A 23,393-nucleotide genomic window follows, 5' to 3' on the forward strand; every position below is an offset into this window, starting at 1 on the left:
GGTAAAGAAGAGAGGGCGGAGGGAAGGAGGGAGAGAGAGAGAGAAAGAGAGACAAAGGAAGGGAGGAAGGGAGAGAGAGAAAAAAGGAAGAGAAAATTTTCTGTGCAATTTTTTTTGCCAAGCCCTCGCTCTTCGCCCCCCCCCCTCCCCCCCCCAATATCTCCACTCCACTAACGTATGAAAGAAAGGGAAGGAACACGATGGGCCACAACTCAGGCAGGTTAAGCGCCAACAATTTCAAAACTCTAGCCAGAATGCCCAGAACTAAAAGGGCTGACAAGCAGTTTAAAATAGTGTAGATGACAGGATTGAACGCATGCGCCGAAGAAAATTTGCCCGTGTCCAAGATGGTCGCTCAAGCGACACTAATAACTACCATAGAAAAATAGAAGGACTTTTTTTCTTTTTGTACGTTCTGGAAGTAGTGCTCTCTATGGCACCCCGAGGTTTGGTGATCTCTATGGCATCGGGAGCCGCGTCCTCGCAGGGGGTGGATGGGGGCTTTCGGAGCCCCCCCGCTCCCGGCTCTCAACAGGCTACCTGAGCGCGGGGGTCGCGTGAAGATGCCCCTGGGCGAGTACACTTTAGTGCGGGTTGTGGGGAAGGGCAGCTACGGGGAAGTGAGTCTGGTGCGGCACCGGCACGACGGCAAACAGGTAAGGCGGGCTGGGGAAGAAGCGGGGTGTTGAGAGAGGGACTCCGTCGGAAGGTCCGGGACGCGTTTTGCGAGGAGGGGGTGGTGGTGGAAGGTTGACGGGGGCAACGCGACGCTTCCCGGACACTCCTCCTCGCTTTCCGTCCCTCCTTCGCCTCCGGAGGCCTTCACGAGGACGGCGGCCCGTGCGAGCCGCTGGTTGCTTTGGCTCTCCGACCAAAAGGGAATTTAAAAAACAACTCCGCGCCACAAAGAGAGAATATGTCTGTGAGAAATGTCTTTGGCTAACCTGCAGTATTAATAGAGCCCTTTCCTTGAATGGAGATTTAACGGTGTTTTTATGGTCCTAGAGTTACATTTATTTTAAAGGGTTGCATTTTCTGCTTGCAAAAATTATTTGCTTTCATTGAAAAATGTAAAATTTTGCCTGGTGGAGGTTGACATATCAATTACCTATACAAGTGTTTCCCAACCTTGGCAACTTGAAGATATTTGCACTTCAACTCCCAGAATTCCGCAGCCAGCGAATGCTGGCTGGGGAATTCTGGGAGTTGAAGTCCAGATATCTTCAAGTTGCCAAGGTTGGGAAACACTGACCTATACTATCATGCTGCTTAGCAATTTTTTAATATAAAGTTCCAAATTTATTTGTTTCTTGCATCCTTCTCTTCCTCCTTCATACATGTTGCTTTCTCATGCAGTAATTTTAATAGTGTTAGCTGAGTTTGAACAAAACTGCCCCAGTTGATCTTTAGATTTCTTTCATTTACAGCAATATCCTCTTTGGGGGAAAAAAAAGATAAAACCTTCTTTCTATTTGTGCAGTATGTTATCAAAAGGCTGAACGTTAAACATGCCTCAAGCCGTGAGAGAAAAGCAGCAGAGCAGGAAGCCCAGCTATTGTCACAGCTGAAGCATCCAAACATAGTTACCTATAGAGAGTCCTGGGAAGGAGATGATGGTTTGCTGTACATTGTCATGGGCTTCTGTGAAGGAGGGGACTTATATCATAAATTGAAAGAGCAGAAAGGACAACTTCTTCCTGAGTCGCAAGTGGTGGAGTGGCTTGTTCAGATTGCTATGGCACTGCAGGTACCTGATCTCTCTTTACTAGACAGTTCTGGTAACATTGAATTTAGCATGAATTTATTTTAGCTGTTTTATAATTTTCTAATGTGTTCTAGGAAGCCTATTGCTAATTTCCATGGATTTATTTATTTATTCAATTTTTATGCCGCCCTTCTCCTTAGACTCAGGGCGGCTTACAACATGTTAGCAATAGCACTTTTTAATAGAGCCAGCCTATTGCCCCCACAATCCGGGATATTTGTAAAGAGCATAGAAAATAATGAACATATTTTTGATGTACTTTTGATCATCATATTAATATCTACAGAGTTGACAAAACTGATTGATAATAATGGCTACCCAGCTTGACAGATGCATTTAATGTATTCCCATCCCTCTGCAAAGAGCTCATGGCTTATTAAATAATTGTGGTTTTTTGTCATGCTGTTAGGAAAATAAACTTGATATGTAATTTGTGAATTCCAATATTTTATTTTTCAGTATTTGCATGAGAAGCACATTCTGCATAGAGATCTCAAAACTCAAAATGTTTTCCTGACGCGTTCTAATATTATCAAAGTGGGAGATCTGGGAATTGCCAGAGTGCTGGATAATCAGCATGATATGGCTAGAACTCTAATTGGCACTCCTTACTATATGAGTCCTGAGTTGTTCTCTAACAGGCCTTATAATTACAAGGTAAAGTATAACATATAAATGAACTTAATCTCTTAGGTATCTATCTTCAAATAGCTAGTCTACATTATTCTTGAGATGAGACGTGGCCAGTTAAGCACACCCTGTCTGGGCTGTCAGCAATCGGACAACCAATGCATTGCAGCAAAGAGCCAATTATTTGTATTTGTTTGCTAACTTTGTGGTGCTTTAGATTTTTGCAGCTACCGATAGTATACCTGTTTATAGTTATAGTGAAACTACAAACTTAAAGCAGAACAAGAAAAACTTTACAAAGAAAAAGCAAAGACATTCCCAAAGACAGAAACTGCTAAGGAGATTTAGTATGCATAGTGAACCTGCAATGTTGATTGTCTTTTGAAGGGGGAAAAAAAAAAGGTGTATAGGTAAATGGGATCTGCTATTCTGGAAAAAGGACTGGTGGAATGTCTGGAAGGCAACAATTTGAAACTATTTATTAATTTCAAATGAATCTTCCTGATAGTTTTCCTTTTTCTACTACCTACAATTTATTTCAAACATATCTTACCATGATTCTGTGAAAAAAGTTTACATTATTTTCATAATTCTAATGAATAATTGTAGTGTATTAAAAATATTCCCTCTATAAGTAGTTATCTAGAGCAGCGGTCCCCAATCTTTGCAGCCCAGCTGAAGTGGGGGAAGGAGCACCAGGCTGTTCAAATGACAGGCCAATGTGCTTGCACATGCACACTCAGCTTAACTGCATTGCCAGCCTGCCACCCATGTGAATTGAGTTGTGTGCATATGCCCACCGGCCTGCCACTTGTGTGCCCCGGTTGCAAATAGACCACAATCTAGTAGTGGCTTGTGGCCCGTGGGTTAGAGACCCCTGATCTAGACGGAACCAAAATAGACAATTTGATATATTGCAATTGAAACCACATTAGAAATTTTAAAACGCTGATTGTCATCTCCAATTGCCACAAAAGAGGAGATTAAGATATTTTATTTATGGAGCAGTTGTGACATAAATTGTGCAGGCAACATGTACCTCATTTGATTTGATTTGAATAGCTTTTCAAAAATATATACGTATATATATTATTGTGCTTTGCTTGCTTTTACAGTCTGATGTTTGGGCCTTGGGTTGCTGTGCATATGAAATGGCCACTTTGAAGCATGCTTTTAATGCTAAAGACATGAATTCCTTGGTTTATCGAATTATTGAAGGAAAGGTATATTTTTTTACATAATATTTACTAGGCTTCCTTCAGATAAAAAATACACAAAGAAGAAGGAGTCAACCTATTCCCTAAAGCATTTGAGGGTAGAACAAGAAGCAATGAGTGGAAACTAAACAAGGAGAGAAGTAACTTAGAAATAAGGAGAAATTTCCTGAAAGTTATAACAATTAATCAGTGGAACAGCTTGCTTCCAGAACTTGTGAATGCTCCAAAACTGGAAGTTTTTAAGAAGATATTGGATAACCACTTGTTTGAAGTAGGATTTCCTGCAGGGGGTTGAGAAGACCTCCAAGGTCCCTTCCAAATCTGTTGTTGTTGTTGTTGTTGTTGTTGTTGTTTTTATATTTATTAATATTAGTTGCAACAACCTGTTAATTAGCAATAGCCTAGCCCTATTTTTGAGCCTCTTTCAGAAAGGTGTTGTCAGAGATTTGGTTAATAAGTGTAGTAAAAGGGGAAAATGTTATGAAGAAATGCCTTGAGTTCATGAAAAGTAATCTTTGGGGGGGGGGGGGGTCTGTGTTCTTCTTTTAACAGCTGCCACCAATGCCAAAAGATTATAGCATTGAGTTGAAAGAACTGATAAGAACAATGCTTAGTAAAAAGCCAGAGGAGAGACCCAGTGTCAGGAGCATTTTGAGGCAACCATATATCAAGCAACAAATTTCTCTGTTTTTGGAAGCTACAAAGGCGTAAGAGATGTTTAAATGAATAATAATTTGAAGCAAAGTACTGTATTTAATATTATCATTGTTATCATAGTACCATCCTGGGGTTCATATATTGGCTTTGATAATGGATTCTTAAGACAAGGTTGACTTAGAAACCCATTTTTATTATACATGCAGAGAGACACATAAAGGGAATAAAGAAATACTTAGTTTTGTATTATAGCCCAAACCAAAGTTGCTTCTATATTAGCTGGTAGACACCAAACCTGATTCCTGCCCATATGGCACTTTTGGCAATTCAGATAGCTATTCCAGGTTACTTTGTGCTTTTTACTTCATATTGTGTTGTGCCTCACTTATTTGTTATACAATAATCTAAATTTATTTTCAAATTTCAAGAATATTTTCATATCTCAGAATTTTATAAAATGTTTTCAAGCAACTAAATATTGAAAGGAGGTTTATCTGTGAAAGAAATTAAAGGTTAATCTTCATTGACTGCCCTTGAAGTTTGGTGCAGAATCGGGTACAGGAAATAAATCCAAGAGCTACAAGGGAAAAGTAGAACAATGATAGGGTTTCATAAGAAGTAATACTATTTTTTGCCATTTTTGAGATATTGGTTTCAGATAGGTTGGTTTCTGTTGATCTAACCAACACATTCTTGAAGGTGGCAAATTAAGCTATATTTCACAAATGTTTATGACTTGAGAAGCAGTTTTGTATCTAAAATAATATTCATATTGCTGCACATGCACACCTTCAGAAAAAGTAAACCTATGCATAAAAATATGAGAAAACCATGTTTTGGCAAAACATGTTTTAAATGTCTGCATTTTGTAAATCTGATAACATATTTTCTTGTTTTTTCCTTAAAGAAAAACATCTAAAAATCATAAGAAAGTATCTGAACCCAAACCTCAGGGATCTTCAGAGAAAACTGAATTAAAGAAAGAAAGTACAGAACCTCAGAAGCTTCCAAATGAACTTTCAAAGAAATCCAATGGGGCAAGTTATTGTTTTAGCTTGGTAGCCAGAATGGGTGGGGCAGAAAAAAGCTCTTGGTCAAATTTAATGAAATACAAATTTTGTTTCAAATTAAGGAGGAAGAATACCAATTAATTCTTAGTTATTTCCATCTGTTTTTTTCTCTCCTCATAATGATACCCATTTAAATTCTGTTTGATTGGAGATGGAGTGCAAGTTGCCCTAAATTGTTGGGCATCACCAAAACTACAGAAATTGACACTGAAATGTAATTTACATGTCACCAAAGAAAAATTTGGTGCAGACTAATGAATTAAATTTAAAACAAATTTAAATTTTGCTTAGTTCCCACCTTGTTCGTTTTCCTGTGCTATTTGCTGTTCAGAGTTCATGGCATGACATGCCACTCAAAAATGAAATTAGTCTCTTGTCCTTCACAAAGTTGTTTACCCCTATAAAACATGTATAGTATAGTAAAAACTAACCATTGGAGAACCCCTAAATAAGTAGAAGATAGAACAGATTTTTTTTTTTAACAGTGCATGTTACAATTTCTTATTTACAGCCAGAATAGTATCTGATCATTTCCTTTATGGGTGTATGGAAAACTCCTTAATGTAAATATTAAGTTCTCTAAAGAATTAAACAATAACAGGTGGTACAGTACTTCTAATAGTGGTTATATAATAACTATAGCTATGTTGTTGAAGATGGGAATGGGAAGTAACATGAAAGAAAAAGATAGACATATCTTATGACGCTGCTTCAATGCAATCAGAGTCAAACCTCTTAGTGATCCCTTGATAACACAGGGACAAAGTTGGAATTAATAAGCAATTCCAATATATGGCATTGGGCCAGATTCCTTTCGGGAGCGCCTTCTGCCGTATGAGTTTCAGTGACCAGTTAGGTCCCAAAGAGTTGGCCTTCTTCAGGTCCCACCAGACAATGTTGCTTGGCAGAGCCAAGGGGAAGAGCCTGCTCTGTGGGGGCCCCGGCCTTCTGGAATCAATTCCCCCAGAGATTCGCACTGTCCCTACCCTACTTGCCTTCCACAAGAGTCTTAAGGCTCACTTATGTCACCAGGCTTCGGGCAATTAGGTCTTGGCCCCCTGGCCAATGAATGTGATGTATGGTTGAGATCTGAATGTGTATGATTGATTTTTAAAATATTGGGATTTTAGGTTATGTAGTTTTAATTAATTGGATTTGTCTTTGCATTTCATTGTTTTATATTATATGCTGTAAGCTGCCCCGAGTCTTCGGAGAGGGGTGGCATAAAAATCTAATAAACAAACAAACAAATAAATAAATATCCTTCTTGCCTTAAGTTCCCTTACCTGCTCCATCATAAAAATTTTAAAGTAATACTTTAATAATCTTACAGCAATAGCAATAGCACTTAGACTTTTATACCACTTCATCGTGCTTTCACAGCCCTCTCTAAGCTGTTTACAGAATCAGCATAATGCCCCCAACAGTCTGGGTCCTCATTTTACCCACCTCGGAAGGATGGAAGTCTGAATCAACCTTGAGCCGGTGGTGAGATTTGAACTGCTAAACTGCAGCTAAGAGTAAGCTGAAGTAGCCTGCAGTACTGCACTCTAACCACTGCGCCACCCCGGCTTTTATAATATAAGATTGATAACTTGAAATGCCACATCCCATCTTTTGCATATTTGGTCAGGTACCTAATTGAAGGACTTGAAACAACATAGATCAAAGATATTGGACCTTCGTGTGTCTTGGACCTACTGAGCCTTCAAAGCATCCTGTAAATAAGGACAGGGAAACCCACTTTCGAATTTAACTAAGGCTATTGTAAGAAATATCAAACAGACTAATAGACTAGCAGCCTAGCTTCTGTACAACTGACCTTCTCCATCATTTGTGCATTTCCCATATGACTAAGGTCTTTTGTTGTTGTTTATTTATTTATTTATTTATTGGATTTGTATGCCTCCCCTCTCTGGAGACTCGGGGCGGCTAACAGCAGTAATAAGACAGCATATAATAATAATCCAATACTAAAAACAATTAAAAACCCATTATTATAAAAACCAAACATACATGCAGACATACCATGCATAAAATTGTAAAGGCCTAGGGGGAAAGAGTATCTCAATTCCCCCATGCCTGGCAGAGCTTACAAAAGGCAAGGAGGGTGAGAGCAATTCTAATCTCTGGGGGGAGTTGGTTCCAGAGGGCCGGTTGTTGTTGGCTAAGCCACTCCTATGTTATACCATTCTAGTAAAACATGCCGTGTCTTTCCTCAGTCCTCAGTCCATCCCATACAAAATCTCATAGGGAGATCAAGTTAGATAAAGATTGATTACCGTAATTTTATGTTTACATTTAAAATAATATATCTTAATAGAATTGTAATTGTATTTCTTAATATTACAGAATGAAGATAAATATTTAATCAATAATAAAACATATGAAGTTTCTTCAAAGAAACCAGCAGCTGAACCTGAAAAAAACACCAAAAATGGTTTGAATAGCTTAGATGTCTCTTTGGCAACAATGAACAAAGGTGATATACTTATTGTTCCACTGGAAAAGAAAAACTCTGCAACCAAACAATTAGCAGAACACATTGAATTGGAAAATGTACATAATCCCAATGAAGCAGAGCCTGAAAAAGAAAAAAATAGGCCAGAATTAAAGGAAGAGAATTTACTGAAAATGACAAAGACTTGCCTCCAAACTGAAAATGTAAATGCCAAGGAGACTGATAACAGGGATGACACTACGAAACTTCTGCAGCCCTCTTCAAAAAGTCCATGTATAAGCAATAAAGTAATTATTTTCAGTTTCATATATGTATATGTAAATATGAACGAATTAGAAAAAGTACAGGAAGTCCTTGACTTACGATCATTTCTTTATATTCAAAGTTACAATGGCACTTTAAAAAAGTGACATATAACCAGTTTTCACACTGATGAAATGTTGCAGCATTCCATGCTCATGTGATCAGAATTTGGATGGTTTGTAACTACCATATAGTTATGATGGTTGCAGTATCCCAGGGTCATGTAATTGTCTTTTGCAATCTTCTGACCAATAAAGTCAATGAGGAAGCCAGGTTCACTTAATAATTGTGTTGCTAACTTAATAACTGCAGTGATTCACTTAACAACTGTGGCAAGCAACATAATAAAATGGGGTTAAACTCACTTAACAACTGCATTGCTTAGTAACACAATTTTGGGGCTCAATTGTGGTCGTAAGTCAAGGACTACCTGCAAATCTGTTGAAAATGTGATTGAACTCTGAAATGCTGGTGTCTGCTGTTTCAGTAACTCTTAGTGCAAAGCTTGTGTCATGACCTGATTCTGGACATAAGTTTATCTTGTGCTATTAGTTGATTTTGGTCTGTTGGAACAGCTCCTTTTCTTCTTCACGTAAAGTAGTGTAGTAGTGCAGCACAAAAGTGTTTGTGGGAGACAGAACATCAGACATATTGGTGCTTTGCTAGTCTTGAATTTTATGAGTCATTGTTAATATGGTAATATTGCTTAATACTTATTATTTTTTAGAAATGTATTGCTATATATATTTATTTGTTTATTTATTGAATTTATATTGCTGCCTATTTGCCCATAGCGACTCAAGGTGGCTTACAGAATATAAAACCACATTTAAAACAATAAAACTAATAAAAAGAATCAAATTAATATAGTACAATATTATAAATCCCCCCTACCCACCGCCCCGGGAACAGTAGATCATATGAGCGATTTAATGGGCTCCATCCCACTCTGGTTCTCCAGGCCTGCTGGCAGAACCAAGTACTTAGTGTCTTCCAGAAGAGTATTAGAGTGGTGGCCATTCTAAACTTTGAGGGAATGATGTTCCAGAGAGAGGGAGCCGCCACAGAAAAGGTCCTGCTTCTGGGTCCCACCAGGTGTATCTCCCTCAGGGATGGGACTCGCATCCCTGCCTCCCCATTCTGATGGGTCAGCTGGAGGTGACCGACAAGAGGAGGTCCCTCAGATAACCTAGTCCCAAACTATGAAGGGCTTTAAAGGTGAAAACCAGCACCTTGAATTTCACCCGGAAGCAAATCGTCAACCAATGCAGCTCTCACAGGAGAGGTGTATACCTGCACACCACGGTCTGTACAAAACCATGCAAACAACTCCATTTTGCACCAACTGGAGCTTTTGGATGCTCTTCAAGGGCAGCCCCATGTAGAGCAGTTGCAATAGTCAAGATGGGAAATGACTAGGGCATGAGTGACTGTGAATAGGAATTGTTGGTCCAGGAAAATGTATAACTGGCGCACAACCTGCAGTTGCACAAATGTCCTGGCCATGACTGCCACCTCTTTGAGGAATCGTGAGTCAAGGAGAACTCCCAATTATGTACAGAGTCTGTTTGGGGGTAGCATAAATATACTAAATATAAATATAATGTCACACAATCATCCAGATGTTTAAACCGGATTTGGCATTTTTATCCACTAATCAAGTCCTTCTTGACCTGGGATAGGCAAATGTGTTTTATCATTATGGTTTATGTATGGGTAACTTAAAATTAGATTCCCAAAGACCAGTAGAAACTTAACAATTCAACTTTATCTAAGAACTTGAGAATTATTAAAGTAGCAAATTATTATTAGTTTGAAAATTGTGCATTCACATCTCCCTTAGCATCTCTTCCAATTAGATTGTTTTCCAACTCAGCCTCAGACTTTTTACTGAAAAGTCAGTTATTTTGTCTTGAATTCCCTTCCCAAATGTACTGTTAGCATTTAATTTCTTTTTAATTTCTATCAGATAATATCATTTTTTAGAAAGTGATAGCTGTTTTTTAGGTAGAATAATTGCGCTGTACTATCTATTTACCTTTAGAGGGCCATTAAATGAATACATATGCAGTCATTTCAATGCAATTCAGATCCAAATACCTTTGAACCTTTTGTGATCAGATTTTGGGACTTAGAACTGTTGAGGGTGATAAGGACCTTTTCACAATTTTCCTTATACAGTATAGGCAAACTGAATTTAAGCAAACAAACCTAATTTAAATTTTTAATGTTTGCCCCACCTTGACAATTTTTGTAAATAACGAAAGGCAACAAATATACAGTACATAATATTCTTTCCTCTCCTATTTTTCCTAAAAACCACACTTCCAGATCTGCTGGAATTAATCAGAAGTAAGTTACATTAGAACATAATATCTTGGACAGTGATGGCAAACCTTTTTTAGCTTGTGTGCCAAAAGGGCATGTGCCCACACCCATGCCCTCCCCCTGCACATGCACACAACCTCTGCGCTGCCTCTGTGCATGCGCACTACCCCCCGCTGCCCCCCATGCCCACGCAGAGGCCCCACAAAGGACTCCTGAAGCGTGGGAATGACTAAAAACGGCCAAACGGGCCAATTGGAAGTTCCTTTGCTTTCCTGTAGCCTGAGGGGAGTGAAAATGGCAGAAAAGAAGGTCAAAAATTAGCTGTCCAGCATGTGCTGACAATGCCTCATGTGACCTGCAATATGGCTTTGTGTGCCAGCTGTGGCACATCGCCATAGGTTCACAATCACGGATATAGGATATCCACATATAGTAATTTCCCTTGCAATATTACAAAAAAGTTTATCCTTGTCATCTTGGGTAGTTTGTCATATTTTACTTACTAGTTTGCCTTAGGTGAATGTTACAGTATTCGTTTCAGCGTCCAGCTGTTGTGTTTAGTGCTTAGCTAATAGTTCTTTTACTCCTTTCGATAATGGAGATGTTGCTCTTTCAGTTTCCTAATGCTTATGTCACATTCTGTTTAATGTTATAATAGTAAATATTCATGAAAATACAGCAAACTCTCTTTCCAGAGTCTGGACTGTACTGAGAAACTGATAGTACCAACTGATCCTAGAGAAATTTTGGTAAGTATTTGACCATTTTGTGGCCTACAATACAAATGTAATTGTGCCAATGATTCATTTTAAAGTATGTTGACAGGATTTTCTGCAAATTCTTAAATGAATTTAATTTTGATTAAAATAAAAATAATTTTGGTTTCTGTTAACACTTTTGAATTAAGTGTACATACTTGATTCTGGACAGTATTAATTCAAGTATTGTAAAGTATGTGTGTACTGTATATACATACATACATACATACATACATACATACATACATATATGTATATATATATATTCATAGAATGAAGCCTCCTGTGGAAACTCAGGAGATGCTAAAGATCCCATTCTACCTATAAGCACTCCTTGTTTTCGGCCTCAAGAATTAGTTCAAGAGCCTTCCTTGTCACGACAGCGACGGCATAAGAAGCAGGAACAGTCTGAGATCTGTTTAGACAAGGTAAAGATTAGGACAATATTAGGATCTAAATTCAGTAGAACGCTAATATCTCTGGAAACAGTTATATTGGTTAGAAAGCTATGGAATGGAATGTTCAATAAAAACAAGATTCAATACTTTTTCCTATGCTAAATATGAGGAAATCCAACATTAAAAATTGAAAAAAGATAGTGATATTAAAAAGTTGGGTGAAAGCAGGAATATTGACTTTGAACCAGTTGGTAACTCAGTGGTAATATTTACAGTTACAACAACATCGTTTTGACCAGCAACATTTTCAGCTTCTGAGGCATCCCACCTTACCATTAGTTTTATAGATATTTATGTTAATCAAGTATACTCAATTTAAAGTTAAGTTTAAAAAGCTTTATTTTATAGGTGAGCGCAATTCAGTATACAAGTGACACTCGAAAAATTAGAATATCATGCAAAAGTTCATTTATTTCAGTAATGCAACTTAAAAGGTGAAACATAATATATGAGAGAGACTCGTTACATGCAAGGCAAGATAGTTCAAGCCGTGATTTGTCAGATTTGTGATGACTATGGGGTACAGCTCATGAAAACCCCAAATCCACAATCTTAGAAAATTAGAATATTACAAGCAATCAATAAAACAAGGATTAATTTATTGATTTTGAAATGCTCCAAAATCTCTTGGTAGACGGTTGCATTGACCCTGGACTTAATGAAGCACAGTGGACCAACATCAGCAGATGACATGGCTCCCCAAATTAACACACACTGTGGAAACTTTTGCATCTCATTTGGAAACCAAGGACAAAAAGTATGGAGGAAGAATGGAGAGGCACACACTGCAAGATGCTTGAAGTCCAGTGTGAAGTTTCCACAGTCTGTGTTAATTAGGGAGCCATGTCATCTGCTGGTGTTGGTCCACTGGCCACTCACTTGACCTGAACTCCATAGAGAATCTATAGGGCATTGCCAAGAGAAAGATGAGAGACATGAGACCGAATTCAGAAGAGCTGAAGGCTGCTATTGAAGCATCCTAGTCTTTAATAACATGTCAGCAGTGCCACAAGCTTCCAGGCCACGCCGCATTGAGGCAGTAATTGCTGCAAAAGGGTCCCAAGCCAAGTACTGAGTACATATTCATGCTTATACTTTTCAGAGGTCCGATATTGTTCTATGTACAATCCTTGTTTTATTGATCACATGTAACATTCCAATTTTCTGAGATGGAGGATTTGTGGTTTTTATGAGCTGTACACCATAATCATCACAATTATGACTAATCACAGCTTGAATTATCTTGCCTTGCATGTAATGAGTCTCTCTCATATATTACATTTCACCTTTTAAATTGCTTTACTGAAATAAATGAACTTTTGCATGATATTCTAATTTTTTGAGGTTCACTTTAAAAGCTGATGTTAGTTTGTAGCATATGTTGTAAAGAACTAAGTGGCAGAAAATGTGCCTTTACTAGACCTATAAATTTATAATGTGTTGTCTGGGATGTATGATACTGTACTTAATCTGTGTGAAAAGTGAAATGGAAGTACTATTTGAATATTAATAAATTGGGAATGAAGTTCATCCATGACTGGATAACTTGTGGTAATCTCCAGATGTTACTGAAATATTAATGGAAACATTCTGTGTTGGTCACGTTGAATGGATTGCTGAAGGCTGTCATTCAGCAAAGCCAGTATTACCAGCCTTGTCCTTGTGGAATCTTTCCATGCACTCTTGAGTGAATACAACTCAAAAAACCTGTTTTTTTGAAAGAAACCTTTTATAAAAGTGCTGTTTCTCCTGTTAAGATTGCAACACTTGGTCCTCGGCAACTGCCCGTTTTTCCTGATGTGAATGTAAAGACAAAAGTTAACACAGACCATCAGCGTGCGGCAAGCTTTCTGAAAAAGTCAAAAAGTTTTGAAGTAGAACATTGCAAGGTTTGTGTCAAATATCTTTATGTATACATGTCATTTTTTAAAAAAAGAAATTACTCAAATGGGATGTTCTCTTTTTATATGCCAACATATAACATTACCAGAACTGCGTAGAAAACTATTTAAAACATGATTACAAAGTAATAGGCAGTATAGTTCTTTCTCAGAATGGCTTCATCAGTTTTGTAGAAGAAATGAAAAGGAATGTCTAATGACCTATCACTTAGTTGTAAAATGTTAATTTCTTTTAATAAGAATGTATCATTATCAGTATATATAATTATTAAAAAGAGACAGAATTTTAGTGGGGTTTTTTTAAACTTTTTGTCTTTCAAAGGATCGTCCATTATCAGCTCGAGAAAGGAGAAGATTAAAGCAATCCCAAGAAGACTTGTTTTCCTCTGGTAATCGTTTTCTTTGCTGTGAAGTCCTTGTGACTTTGAGTTTGGTTGTTGGCTTGGTAACATTTTCACTGTTCAAAGAGAATGGAGCTTGCTCTCTGTTTTTATATAATAGCTTGCCCTGTCAGTGTTGGAGAAGTTTTGTTTTTTTCTTGGCAGTTCCTTGGTTAGGCTTTTTTTTATTGCTTATATGGTGCGAAGTGCCTTTGCCTCCTCTTTACCTTGTTTACTTCCTTATATTCACATAGATATACACATCTTATCTATGACAAATTTTCAGTAATAGTTTTCTCTCAAAGGGAAAAGCAAAAATTCTGTCCACAAATACTGTACATTACTTGGCACATCTTGGTCGCTTTCTTATCTTCTGAAGTGATTTCTTAAAGCTTAATTTAACTGAAAACCTAAATGGGGATCTGGCATGCTGAAGTCTTGGAGAATAAAAACATTGGATGATTACACTCGATGTTTTTAAAATGATTCACAGCTGCTCAGAGAAAAAAGTACCCAGAAAAGAAGGAAAAAGCATCATCCGGTATAAAAATGTGGCAGGGAATATCTGCCACATATCTGGGAAATCATGGGGCAATCTCTTATTTCTGCTGTTTTTTCTTGAATGTGGATGTTTCTGTGTAAATGCATTTGTTTCACATTGGTGCTGTATTTTCTCTCTTTGTGGGCTTCATCAGTTTGCACTTTGTAAAGTGAATAGTGAGAGAGTCACAAGGCCTTGGTTCTACTTTTACTTTCTGGGATACTTTACCTACTGTACTAGCCTTCATAATCTACTGACTAGAAATAGATACGTCTTTGAAAAAATGAGTTGGTGTTTTGGATCTGTTGTCTTTTGACAAATTCCCTTCCTTTTCACTTTTATCAGTTTGCTTTCTGGGAAATTCATGCTTTGTGGCTGGCCACAATGATCACATCAACTACTACAGGAATTGGAAACTAAACTTCGCCTTCATTATAGATGGAAAAATATCAACAATAGAGTGCAAGGGATTGGGGGATTAAGATGTAATGATTAAAATATCATGGAGGGAACCCAAATTCAAATCTTCTTCCAGACATGGAAACTCAATAAGTGACACTGAGATAGTCAATTTTGTCAGTCCAACCTACCTCAGAGTTGTTATAGGAGAGATAAAAAAAGATTGTATAAAAAAGAAATTCCAGAGGAAAGGCAGGACAAAAATCTCATCCATGACTGCATGTTAAATTGAACTGAAGAAAGGTCTATTTTAGTTTGTCAGGCATTTGATCCTGCTGTCATAATAATGCATATATGAAGTAAAATAAGAATATGCTATACATACTTTTCAGGGCCTTCTGCAAGACGAATGTCTTACAATGCATCAACAGAAACGAAACTTCCAAAGGAAGACAGTTCTGTTCAGATTGCTCAGTTTACTTCAGAACTCAGCACTGATAAAGTAAGTAGTTGTCATATGTTAACTATAGTAACAATTTACAATATTGCAAAATATTAAAAAAAGGAGTGTGCCTGCCATCAATACATTGAATTTCCACCGGTTCGATTATTATATTTTTGAAGGGAAACAATTATTTTGGGAAATCTGCCATTTTTTACAGCAGAGGCAGGCAGGAAAAAACTCCACTAAGTTTGGAGACAGGGCTTAGAATTGTAGGCATGTGAGTAAAGCTTCATCTATATTTGCAGCCGCTCCCCTGTGCTAGCATTCCTGCCTCAGTTCCACCTCTGTTCGTCAGGTATTAGATTCTCATGCAAGCGCAAATATTACTGTAAACTATGCATCTGATGGATATAGGTTGCCCTCTCCTCCTTCCCTCCCAATTCCATGAAAAAATGGTCTTCCACGAAATTGGTGACAAGAAAGGTTGGGAACTGCTGTCTTCAAAGCTTTTCCCAATGAAATGGAGCTGTGACCCTTATACCAAGTACAATTCACCAGCCCCGATGCTAGCCTCGGGGTGGGGGAGGTAGGTGAATTGTTGGGGCTAAGCAATTCAGGGTGTTTGGATAGAAGAAGCAATAAAATTCAATATGAGCCTTTTGGAGTTGCCAGTAGCATAACCAACTTTGAGCTTCTAAAACTTCTGCTAATGTATAATTACCACAACCAATATTAAAAGAAGAGACTATCTGATGTAAGAAGCAGCCAAACCTTCATGTTGGGTTGAAGACAATGTTCTATATTTTGTGATAAAACCTGTGTGATCCACAACACATCTGGAGATTGGTTCAGTTGAGGACCAAGACCTTGATAAATGCACTATGAATCCAAGAGCACTTGAACAAATATTAATCATTTCAGGAGGCATACTGTTAGTCCTCACCCCTCACCCCTGCCTATCAACAAAACGTGATATTCAAATACATCTGGTTTTCCACAAGGCCAGAAAGTGGTCCGAAGAGAAGAGGAATGGTGTACCAGAGATACTAAACCAGTCATAAAAACATATTACACAAGTCATCAAAGGCATACTTGAATAGAACAGAATTCAGACCAACAGTCCAATCTGGATCACAAATCCTCGATGATCATAGTTTTGTGGTGGATCAAAGTAGCTTTCAAAAAAATACAAAATATTTCTCCTTTGTAGGAAACTATGACTTATTTTACTAGGCCTTCAGTAGGCATGAAAACCAGTTAGGTGATTCTCTCAGCCCAACACACCTCACAGGGATGCTGTTATTCTAAAGGCTGTGCAGTCCTTGTCCTCCTTTGAAAATATAAGTAGCTTAATTCTTCTGCATTCTTTTGCAGAAGAATATTGCAAAAGTACCTCAGAGCATAGACTTTGGGGATTTTCTCATGTAAGAGTTCCCCCCAGGGTGATTCCGACATGTCCTTCTGTAGGATGCCTATAGAAACATTATCATCAATGAAAGTAGGTTGTATCTGAAATACTTTACAAAAATATTTCATTAGAAACGTAAATGGAGCTAAATTCACATTACACTGAGAAGGAAGAAAGATAATTTTCTATTGAATTATGTCTGTAATGGTTCTCTTTGTTTTCTTGTACTTGAAAAATTGTCCTCAACAGAAGAAAAGGTTAACTGGTTGTTGCACTGAGGATGAACTGAGCTCTTCTACAAGCTCTACAGAAAAATCAGATGGAGATTTTAAAGAAAGGTGAGTGTTTTCCATCTGTAGTTATGGGTGGTTTACATATGTTTATTATATAAATACAGCTATTGCTGTTTCTAAACCATTGTATAAGTCCATTGTGGATATTAAGCCATAGCCAGTCACTGAATGCATTTGTGTTTCTGTATGTGTGATATAGGTATGTTCCTAGTTCAAGACCCAATTAAAAAAAATCAATAGCCAAGTTTAGGAAGTAGTATACCATGGTATAAAGACCTCAGTATTAATTATTTTAAAATTTTCTTTGAAAGGAAAGTATAACTGGGTTGAAAGCAGCACACAAAACATTAAAACTGTGAAATTATAATACACTATTACCAATTATAAAAATGTTAGAAGAACTGTGTCAAGGAATTATCTGTGTAGCTTTTTTTAAAATTACAGTGAAAATTCACATTATACAAATTCACATTATTTTTATAGATAGTTTTGTTAACTATCAGAATCAGAATCTTCTGCATCTTTTTCACATTATCTTAATTAGAACTTGAAAAGTTTAATGAAGAAAATTTGGACATTTGTAGTCTCGGCCAACAGACAAATATTCCTAATCCCAGTATGTGTAATGTACTGGTAGTCCTCAACTTATGACCACAATTGAGTCCAAAATTTATGTTGCTAAACAAGAAATTTGTTAAGTGAGTTTTGTCGCATTTTCTTGCCACGGTGATCAAGTGAATCACTGCAGTTGTTAAATTAGTAACATGGTTCTTAAATTAATCCGATTTCTGCATTGACTTTGCAGAAGATGAGATCACATGACCCCAAGACACTGCAACTATCAAAGTGAGTTGTCAAGCATACAAATGTAAATCACATGACCATGGGGATGCTATAACTGTCATAAGTGTGAAAAAAGTCACTTTTTTCACTACTGATGTAACTTCAGTCACTAAATGAACTGTTGTAAGTCGAGGACTACTTGTGTAGTTCATGTGCCACCAGCATGTATGGGAGTGTATTCTCGCTCTCTACTTCACGGTAATAGTCTGTTGCTCTCATGCCACAAAACTACAGGCAATCCTTGACTTAGCATTGATTGATTAACAACTGTTCAGTTACGATATTCTTTAAAAAAAGCTCCTTGTGACCCTTCCTTGAAGATATGACTGGCATGCCCCACTGATCATTTGATCACAGTTCAGGTGCTTGGCAATCGGCTCTCATTTACAATAGGTTTTGGCATCTTGCAGCGACATAACTATGATTTGTAACGTGGATTCCAGCATGGTTTACTTAATGGCTATGTAATTCATTTAATGACCACAATGACTTGCTTTATGACTGTTGTAAAAACAGTTGTAAAATTAAGTCCTGACAATGTTGTATAGCTGGAATTCCAGGCCTAGTTGCAAGTTGAGGAAAACCAGTATAGTTTTGTGAAATCTTTTATTCTTGTCTTGCTCGCTCTTGGTTTATCTCATTCTGGAGGAGGAAGAGAAAAATGACAAAACCCTTTTGGAAAATAAGACCTAAATCATACCTTATACAATTATATGTTCTAAGTTCAAATAGTTCACCATTAAAATTCTCAAATTGTGTATGATTTGGAGGAGGGGTCTCCAACATTGGCAACTTTAAGACTTGAGGACTTCAACTCCCAGAATTCCTCACCCAGCTTTTGGCTGAAGAATTCTGGGAGCTGAAGTCCGCAAGTCTTAAAGTTGCCAAGACCCCTGTTTTGGAGTATGTTGAAATATTTTCTTGTTTTGCAGAAAAAGTAATGAAATGAATGACTTGCTACAGTTGATGACGCACACACTAAAAATGGATAATAGTGAAAGTTATTCACAATTTGCAATGCCAAAATCTCACTCACAGTTCAGGCTAAATAGGAAATATAGGGATACACTGGCCTTACATGGGAAAGCAGCTGAAGAACCGGATGAATTTCAATTGCAAGAGCTTCCTTCAGGTCTGTATGTTATGCGTTAAACTTGTGATATTCAAATTAGATTTTCTGCTTTAGCATTACCAACAAAAACATTAAGTCAGAAGAAAAACAACTCCCATTTTAAAGGTTCCATTTAACTTATTCTATCTGTAGAAATGGTATAATCACCAATTCTGATCATTTGGAATAGAATGCTGAATAAAATCTGAGAATCTCTAGAATATTGATCTGAATTAAAATGAAAATATTACACTTAATCTCTGCAATTATTGGCTTTATCTAGTTGCCAGAAATAAAATTCAAAAAATAATATATTTTATTATTTTATTAGATGTCAAGTCTGGTCCCCAGAATATTAGGAGGTTGGTTGAAATTTTAAGAGCAGACGTAGTTCAAGGAATTGGGATAAAGCTGCTAGAAAAAGTTTATGATGCAATGGAGGAAGAGGATGAACAGAAAAGAGAGGTATGTTTTTTTTGACAGAACAAATATAAAATATCATTTTAATGCCAAATTCAAGAATGTAAAATAATTTCTAGAAACCTGGAATTCTAATATAGTAGGTCAGAAATAATAGACTCACAGTAATAAATCCAATCTGCAAACTATTCCAGCAAGATAAGCATCAACAATCTTAAGATGAAACAATACAGCCAACCACATTAGATAGATCAAGATAGGTAGGACAAGGTATAAACTCCACAAATCCAATTCCCTTGTGCCAAAGCATCGACATTACTTAATTTGGCAGTGACATGTTTGTAAGTTAGTGAATACCAAGATGCCAACATTTCAGCCCTAGCTGCATATATTCTACATTAACATGTCATGGTGTTTTCCACTATAACCATCTTTGTGTTGCCACCAATGTCAGTATTAGAATAATTTATTGACCAAGTGTGATTGGACACACAAATAATTTATCATTGGTGCATGTACTCTCAGTGTACATAAAAGATACATTTGTCAAGAATCATGAGGTACAACACTCAATGATTGTCATAGGGTACAAATAAGCAATCAGGAAACAATATAAATTATAAGTATACAAGCAACAAGTTAAAGTCCTACAGTCATAAGTGGGTGATAGAAATGATGAGAAGACTAATAGTAATAGCAATGCAGCCTTAGTGAATAGTTTGACGGTGAGGGATTTGTTTAGCAGAGTGATGGCATTGGAGGGGAAAAACTGTTCTTGTGTCTAGTTGTCTTGATGTGCAGTGCTCTGTAGCATCATTTTGAGGGTGGAGTTGAAACAATTTATGTTTAGGATGCAAGGAGTCAGTAAATATTTTCATGGCCTTCTTTTGACTCGTGCAGTAAACAGATCATCAATGGAAGACAGATTCGCAGTAATTGTTTTTTGTGCAGTTCTTATGAATTCTTAATTGTGCAATTTCCCAAATATGTGCACTAGTTATCTATGGATTTAATAGTGACCAGTTTTGCATATAATCTCTGCTTAAATGTATTATCCAGGTTTGAATTACAATGTTTTTTCCCTCCTTTAAATAGCTATGTTTGCGGAAGCTCATGGGAGAAAAGTACACGTCTTATAGTATGAAGGCTCGTCATTTAAAGTTCTTAGAAGACAATGTGAAACTTTGACAAATACCTCAGTTGAACTGTTTCTTCCTGAAAGACAGACACTCAGTTTGTGACTGGATTGATTTTTAAAATTTCCTTAGATTAATTCACTTAGAAGATAAATCTTTTCCCACCCTGTTTCTTGTTATCTATTGTACATTGTATATTTAGTTTATAAGGAGCAATACATACTTAAAGGTAAGTTTGGATAAATGGGATTTTTTTAAATACTAGCAACAAGCAGCACTTTCTAATGATTCTGTCTTTTTGAAATATATTAAATTATTTGTGTTTCAAAGTCAATCATCATTTAAAAATGGCAAACCTGCATATAGTCAAATATGCACTGTGTTGGAATAAGTAATTTTAGACTCTCTGATTTCAGCCCAAGAATAGAATTTTCACTAAAGTGGAATAATTTTCAATTAGCATTGTGGTATAATGAAAAGAAAAAAATTAACAAATTCTATCCAGGAAAAGAACATAGATGTGATGCACCAATACATAGAGGAAAATAATAAGGCTATGTGAAGACTTTAATGCTCTCTTAGCTTGTTTGCTTGCAGGTGATTCATTACCCAATGAAGTAACATCATCACTACTGTCGAGCATGTGATATCCTCCGTTTATACACAGTAGCTTGGTCTTGCCAGTGTTAATGGGCAGCACTCATTGTTAATTCCTTCATTCGGATATCATTTTCCTGCTTGTTTGTATGGTGTTAATCCTTGCTTGTCTGGGTATTGTTTGTTGGAGATGTATTTATGTCTTTTTGCTTTCTTCAACTAAGCTCAGAGTACCAAGGACACCTGAATTCAACCATGAACTACATATATTCTCTTCAGTTGGAACATATGTGTTTACATCAGCATATCTGAGAACCAGTATTTTTTAAAACAATGGTGTACTAATCGATTTATTCAATATTCACATATAATATTGAATAGATTAGTATGACTTTTTTTTAAAAAAAGTAAAAAAACAATTCTAATAAATATTTTTTCTGAGAAATAATTTCCATTTTTTGAATAAGAGAATGAGAAAACATAAATTGAGCATCTAGACTATTTTGCTTGAAACATAATGCTTTTAATTTTAATAAACTTTGGGTGGTGATGGGATGTGTTTAATTAAATCATTTCAAATGCTAAACATAACAATCAAGTGGAATGATTTATTACAAAAGGCTTTAAAGTGATAAAAATATTAGACATTTCTTCTATTAATTTTTTTCTTGCTTGATTTTTAGTTTTTTGAGATTCAATGGCAAAAGCTGTCTCAGACTTATAAAAAATTATTTATATTTCACTGAAAAGCTAACCATCAAGCAAAAATAGAATATATGTAGAATTTGATTAAACAGTCAAGAAACAGTGAAAATAGTAGGAAACAAGAACACTATTGTGTCCGAAGGGCTAAAAATAATATTTCATAGTAACACCTGGCACTAATTCTAGCCAGTGCAGGGCTCCAAGAAGACAAGGAACCTAAGTCAAGAGAACAAGAGTAGAAAAAGAGAAAGACGCTAGGAGGCTATTGCAATATTTAGAGTTCCCTCCCCTCCTCCCCAGTGCTTTGAATGGATTGGATGCAGGAGTTAATTCCATTAGTCACAGCATCCACTGATCAGAGCTAAGTAGAATTTCTCAGAATACTCATGTTGAGGAAAAGGAGCATAGATGCCAATACTGCTACCACATCCCCAATATTACAGGAAATTTAATGATATAGAGCAGATTTCTAGGCGACCAAAGAAAGAGAGTGAAAATTTTACCATTGCTTATTCTGCCAATGGAAATTCACTGCCAAATCAAACATTTCTCAAAGTGGAAGATGGTATGTCCCCAAAATATAGTTGTACAAACTCAGCTGTTATATCAATAAACTTTCATACAAAACCTGGAAAATGAAGTTATTATCATTGTTCTTCATATTTAGGAGCCAGATTGTTGGGGGCAATATGCTGACTTTGTAAAGAGAGGGCTGTAAAGCACTGTGAAGCAGTATATACTATAAGTCTAAGCGCTATTGCTATTTTTAAGACATGCAGTAATAAATTTAAAAAGCAACAAATGTTTTGCCAATTCCCAGAATACCAGCATTTATCATAGAATGTGGATTATGGATTACAGTTCAGATGCAGGAAAAGTATACATCAAAGATAGAGGTTAAATAATTTAGAAGAGTCCTGTCAGAAGGAAAGTAAATACAAAAAGCAAAATGGTTATAGCATCAAAACGTAATTGAAAACAATCATTCTAGTATGATAATCCATATCATGCCTCTATAATCTTGGTCCAAGTCATAGGTCAGTGATGGCAAACCTTTTTTTTCCTCGGGCATCAAAAGAATGTGGGAGCGCGATATCATGCATGCACGAATGCCCACACCCATAATTCAATGCCTGAGGAGGGCAAAAACAACTTCCCCTACCCCCTGGAGGCCCTCTGGAGGCTGGAAATGACCTGTTTCCCAGCTTCTGGTAGGCCCAATAGGCTCATGTTTTGCCTCCCCAGGCTCCAAAGGCTTCCCTGGAACCAGGGGAGGGCAAAAATATCCTCCCCATTATCCCGGAGGCTCTCTGGAAGCCAAAGACGCCCTCCCAGAGCCTATGTGTGAGCCAAAAACCAAGTGGCTGGTACACACATCCACATTGGAGTTGAACTAGGGCAACAGCTCACGTGCCAGCAGATGTGGCTCTGTGTGCCACCAATGGCACCTGTGCCATAGGCTCGCCATTACTGTCATAGATGATAAAATGGGATTGCTCTATCAATTTTATTTTGTCCCTTCAGGCTGGAATTTCTTTTGAAGTTTATCCACTCAGGGACGATAACT

General features: G+C 37.0%; 1 protein-coding gene across 7 annotated transcripts; it reads left to right on the forward strand.

Moving 5' to 3' along the window:
• The first annotated feature begins 164 nt into the window (after nucleotides 1–164).
• Nucleotides 165–22,462, forward strand: NEK4 (NIMA related kinase 4). Of its 7 annotated transcripts, none has more exons than XM_070738646.1 (16): nucleotides 396–656; nucleotides 1,481–1,747; nucleotides 2,225–2,422; nucleotides 3,511–3,618; nucleotides 4,165–4,319; nucleotides 5,177–5,306; nucleotides 7,692–8,087; nucleotides 11,127–11,180; nucleotides 11,462–11,617; nucleotides 13,405–13,536; nucleotides 13,871–13,937; nucleotides 15,261–15,370; nucleotides 16,971–17,059; nucleotides 18,790–18,989; nucleotides 19,300–19,433; nucleotides 20,484–22,462. In XM_070738646.1, exons 1-16 carry the CDS (start codon nucleotides 495–497, stop codon nucleotides 20,574–20,576), a joined length of 2,451 nt encoding a protein of 816 aa, XP_070594747.1. In that variant the 5' UTR covers nucleotides 396–494; the 3' UTR covers nucleotides 20,577–22,462. The 7 variants fall into 7 exon arrangements, with proteins under 7 accessions (XP_070594752.1, XP_070594750.1, XP_070594753.1 ...); XM_070738648.1 differs by lacking the exon at nucleotides 396–656 and adding an exon at nucleotides 881–922; XM_070738651.1 differs by lacking the exon at nucleotides 1,481–1,747 and having other exon boundaries at nucleotides 165–656.
• The last annotated feature ends 931 nt before the right edge of the window (nucleotides 22,463–23,393 follow it).

The sequence above is a fragment of the Erythrolamprus reginae genome, chromosome 2, assembly GCF_031021105.1.
Source record: "Erythrolamprus reginae isolate rEryReg1 chromosome 2, rEryReg1.hap1, whole genome shotgun sequence".
Lineage (NCBI taxonomy): Eukaryota > Metazoa > Chordata > Lepidosauria > Squamata > Dipsadidae > Erythrolamprus > Erythrolamprus reginae.

Excerpts from the sequence above, each read along its gene's own strand:
- NEK4 (XM_070738646.1), top strand. The coding sequence starts at position 495 with ATGGGGGCTTTCGGAGCCCCCCCGCTCCCGGCTCTCAACAGGCTACCT. Across the intron at positions 4,320-5,176 it reads TTTTTGGAAGCTACAAAGGC|AAAAACATCTAAAAATCATA; the intron begins GTAAGAGATGTT and ends TTTTCCTTAAAG. Across the intron at positions 19,434-20,483 it reads AGGATGAACAGAAAAGAGAG|CTATGTTTGCGGAAGCTCAT; the intron begins GTATGTTTTTTT and ends TCCTTTAAATAG.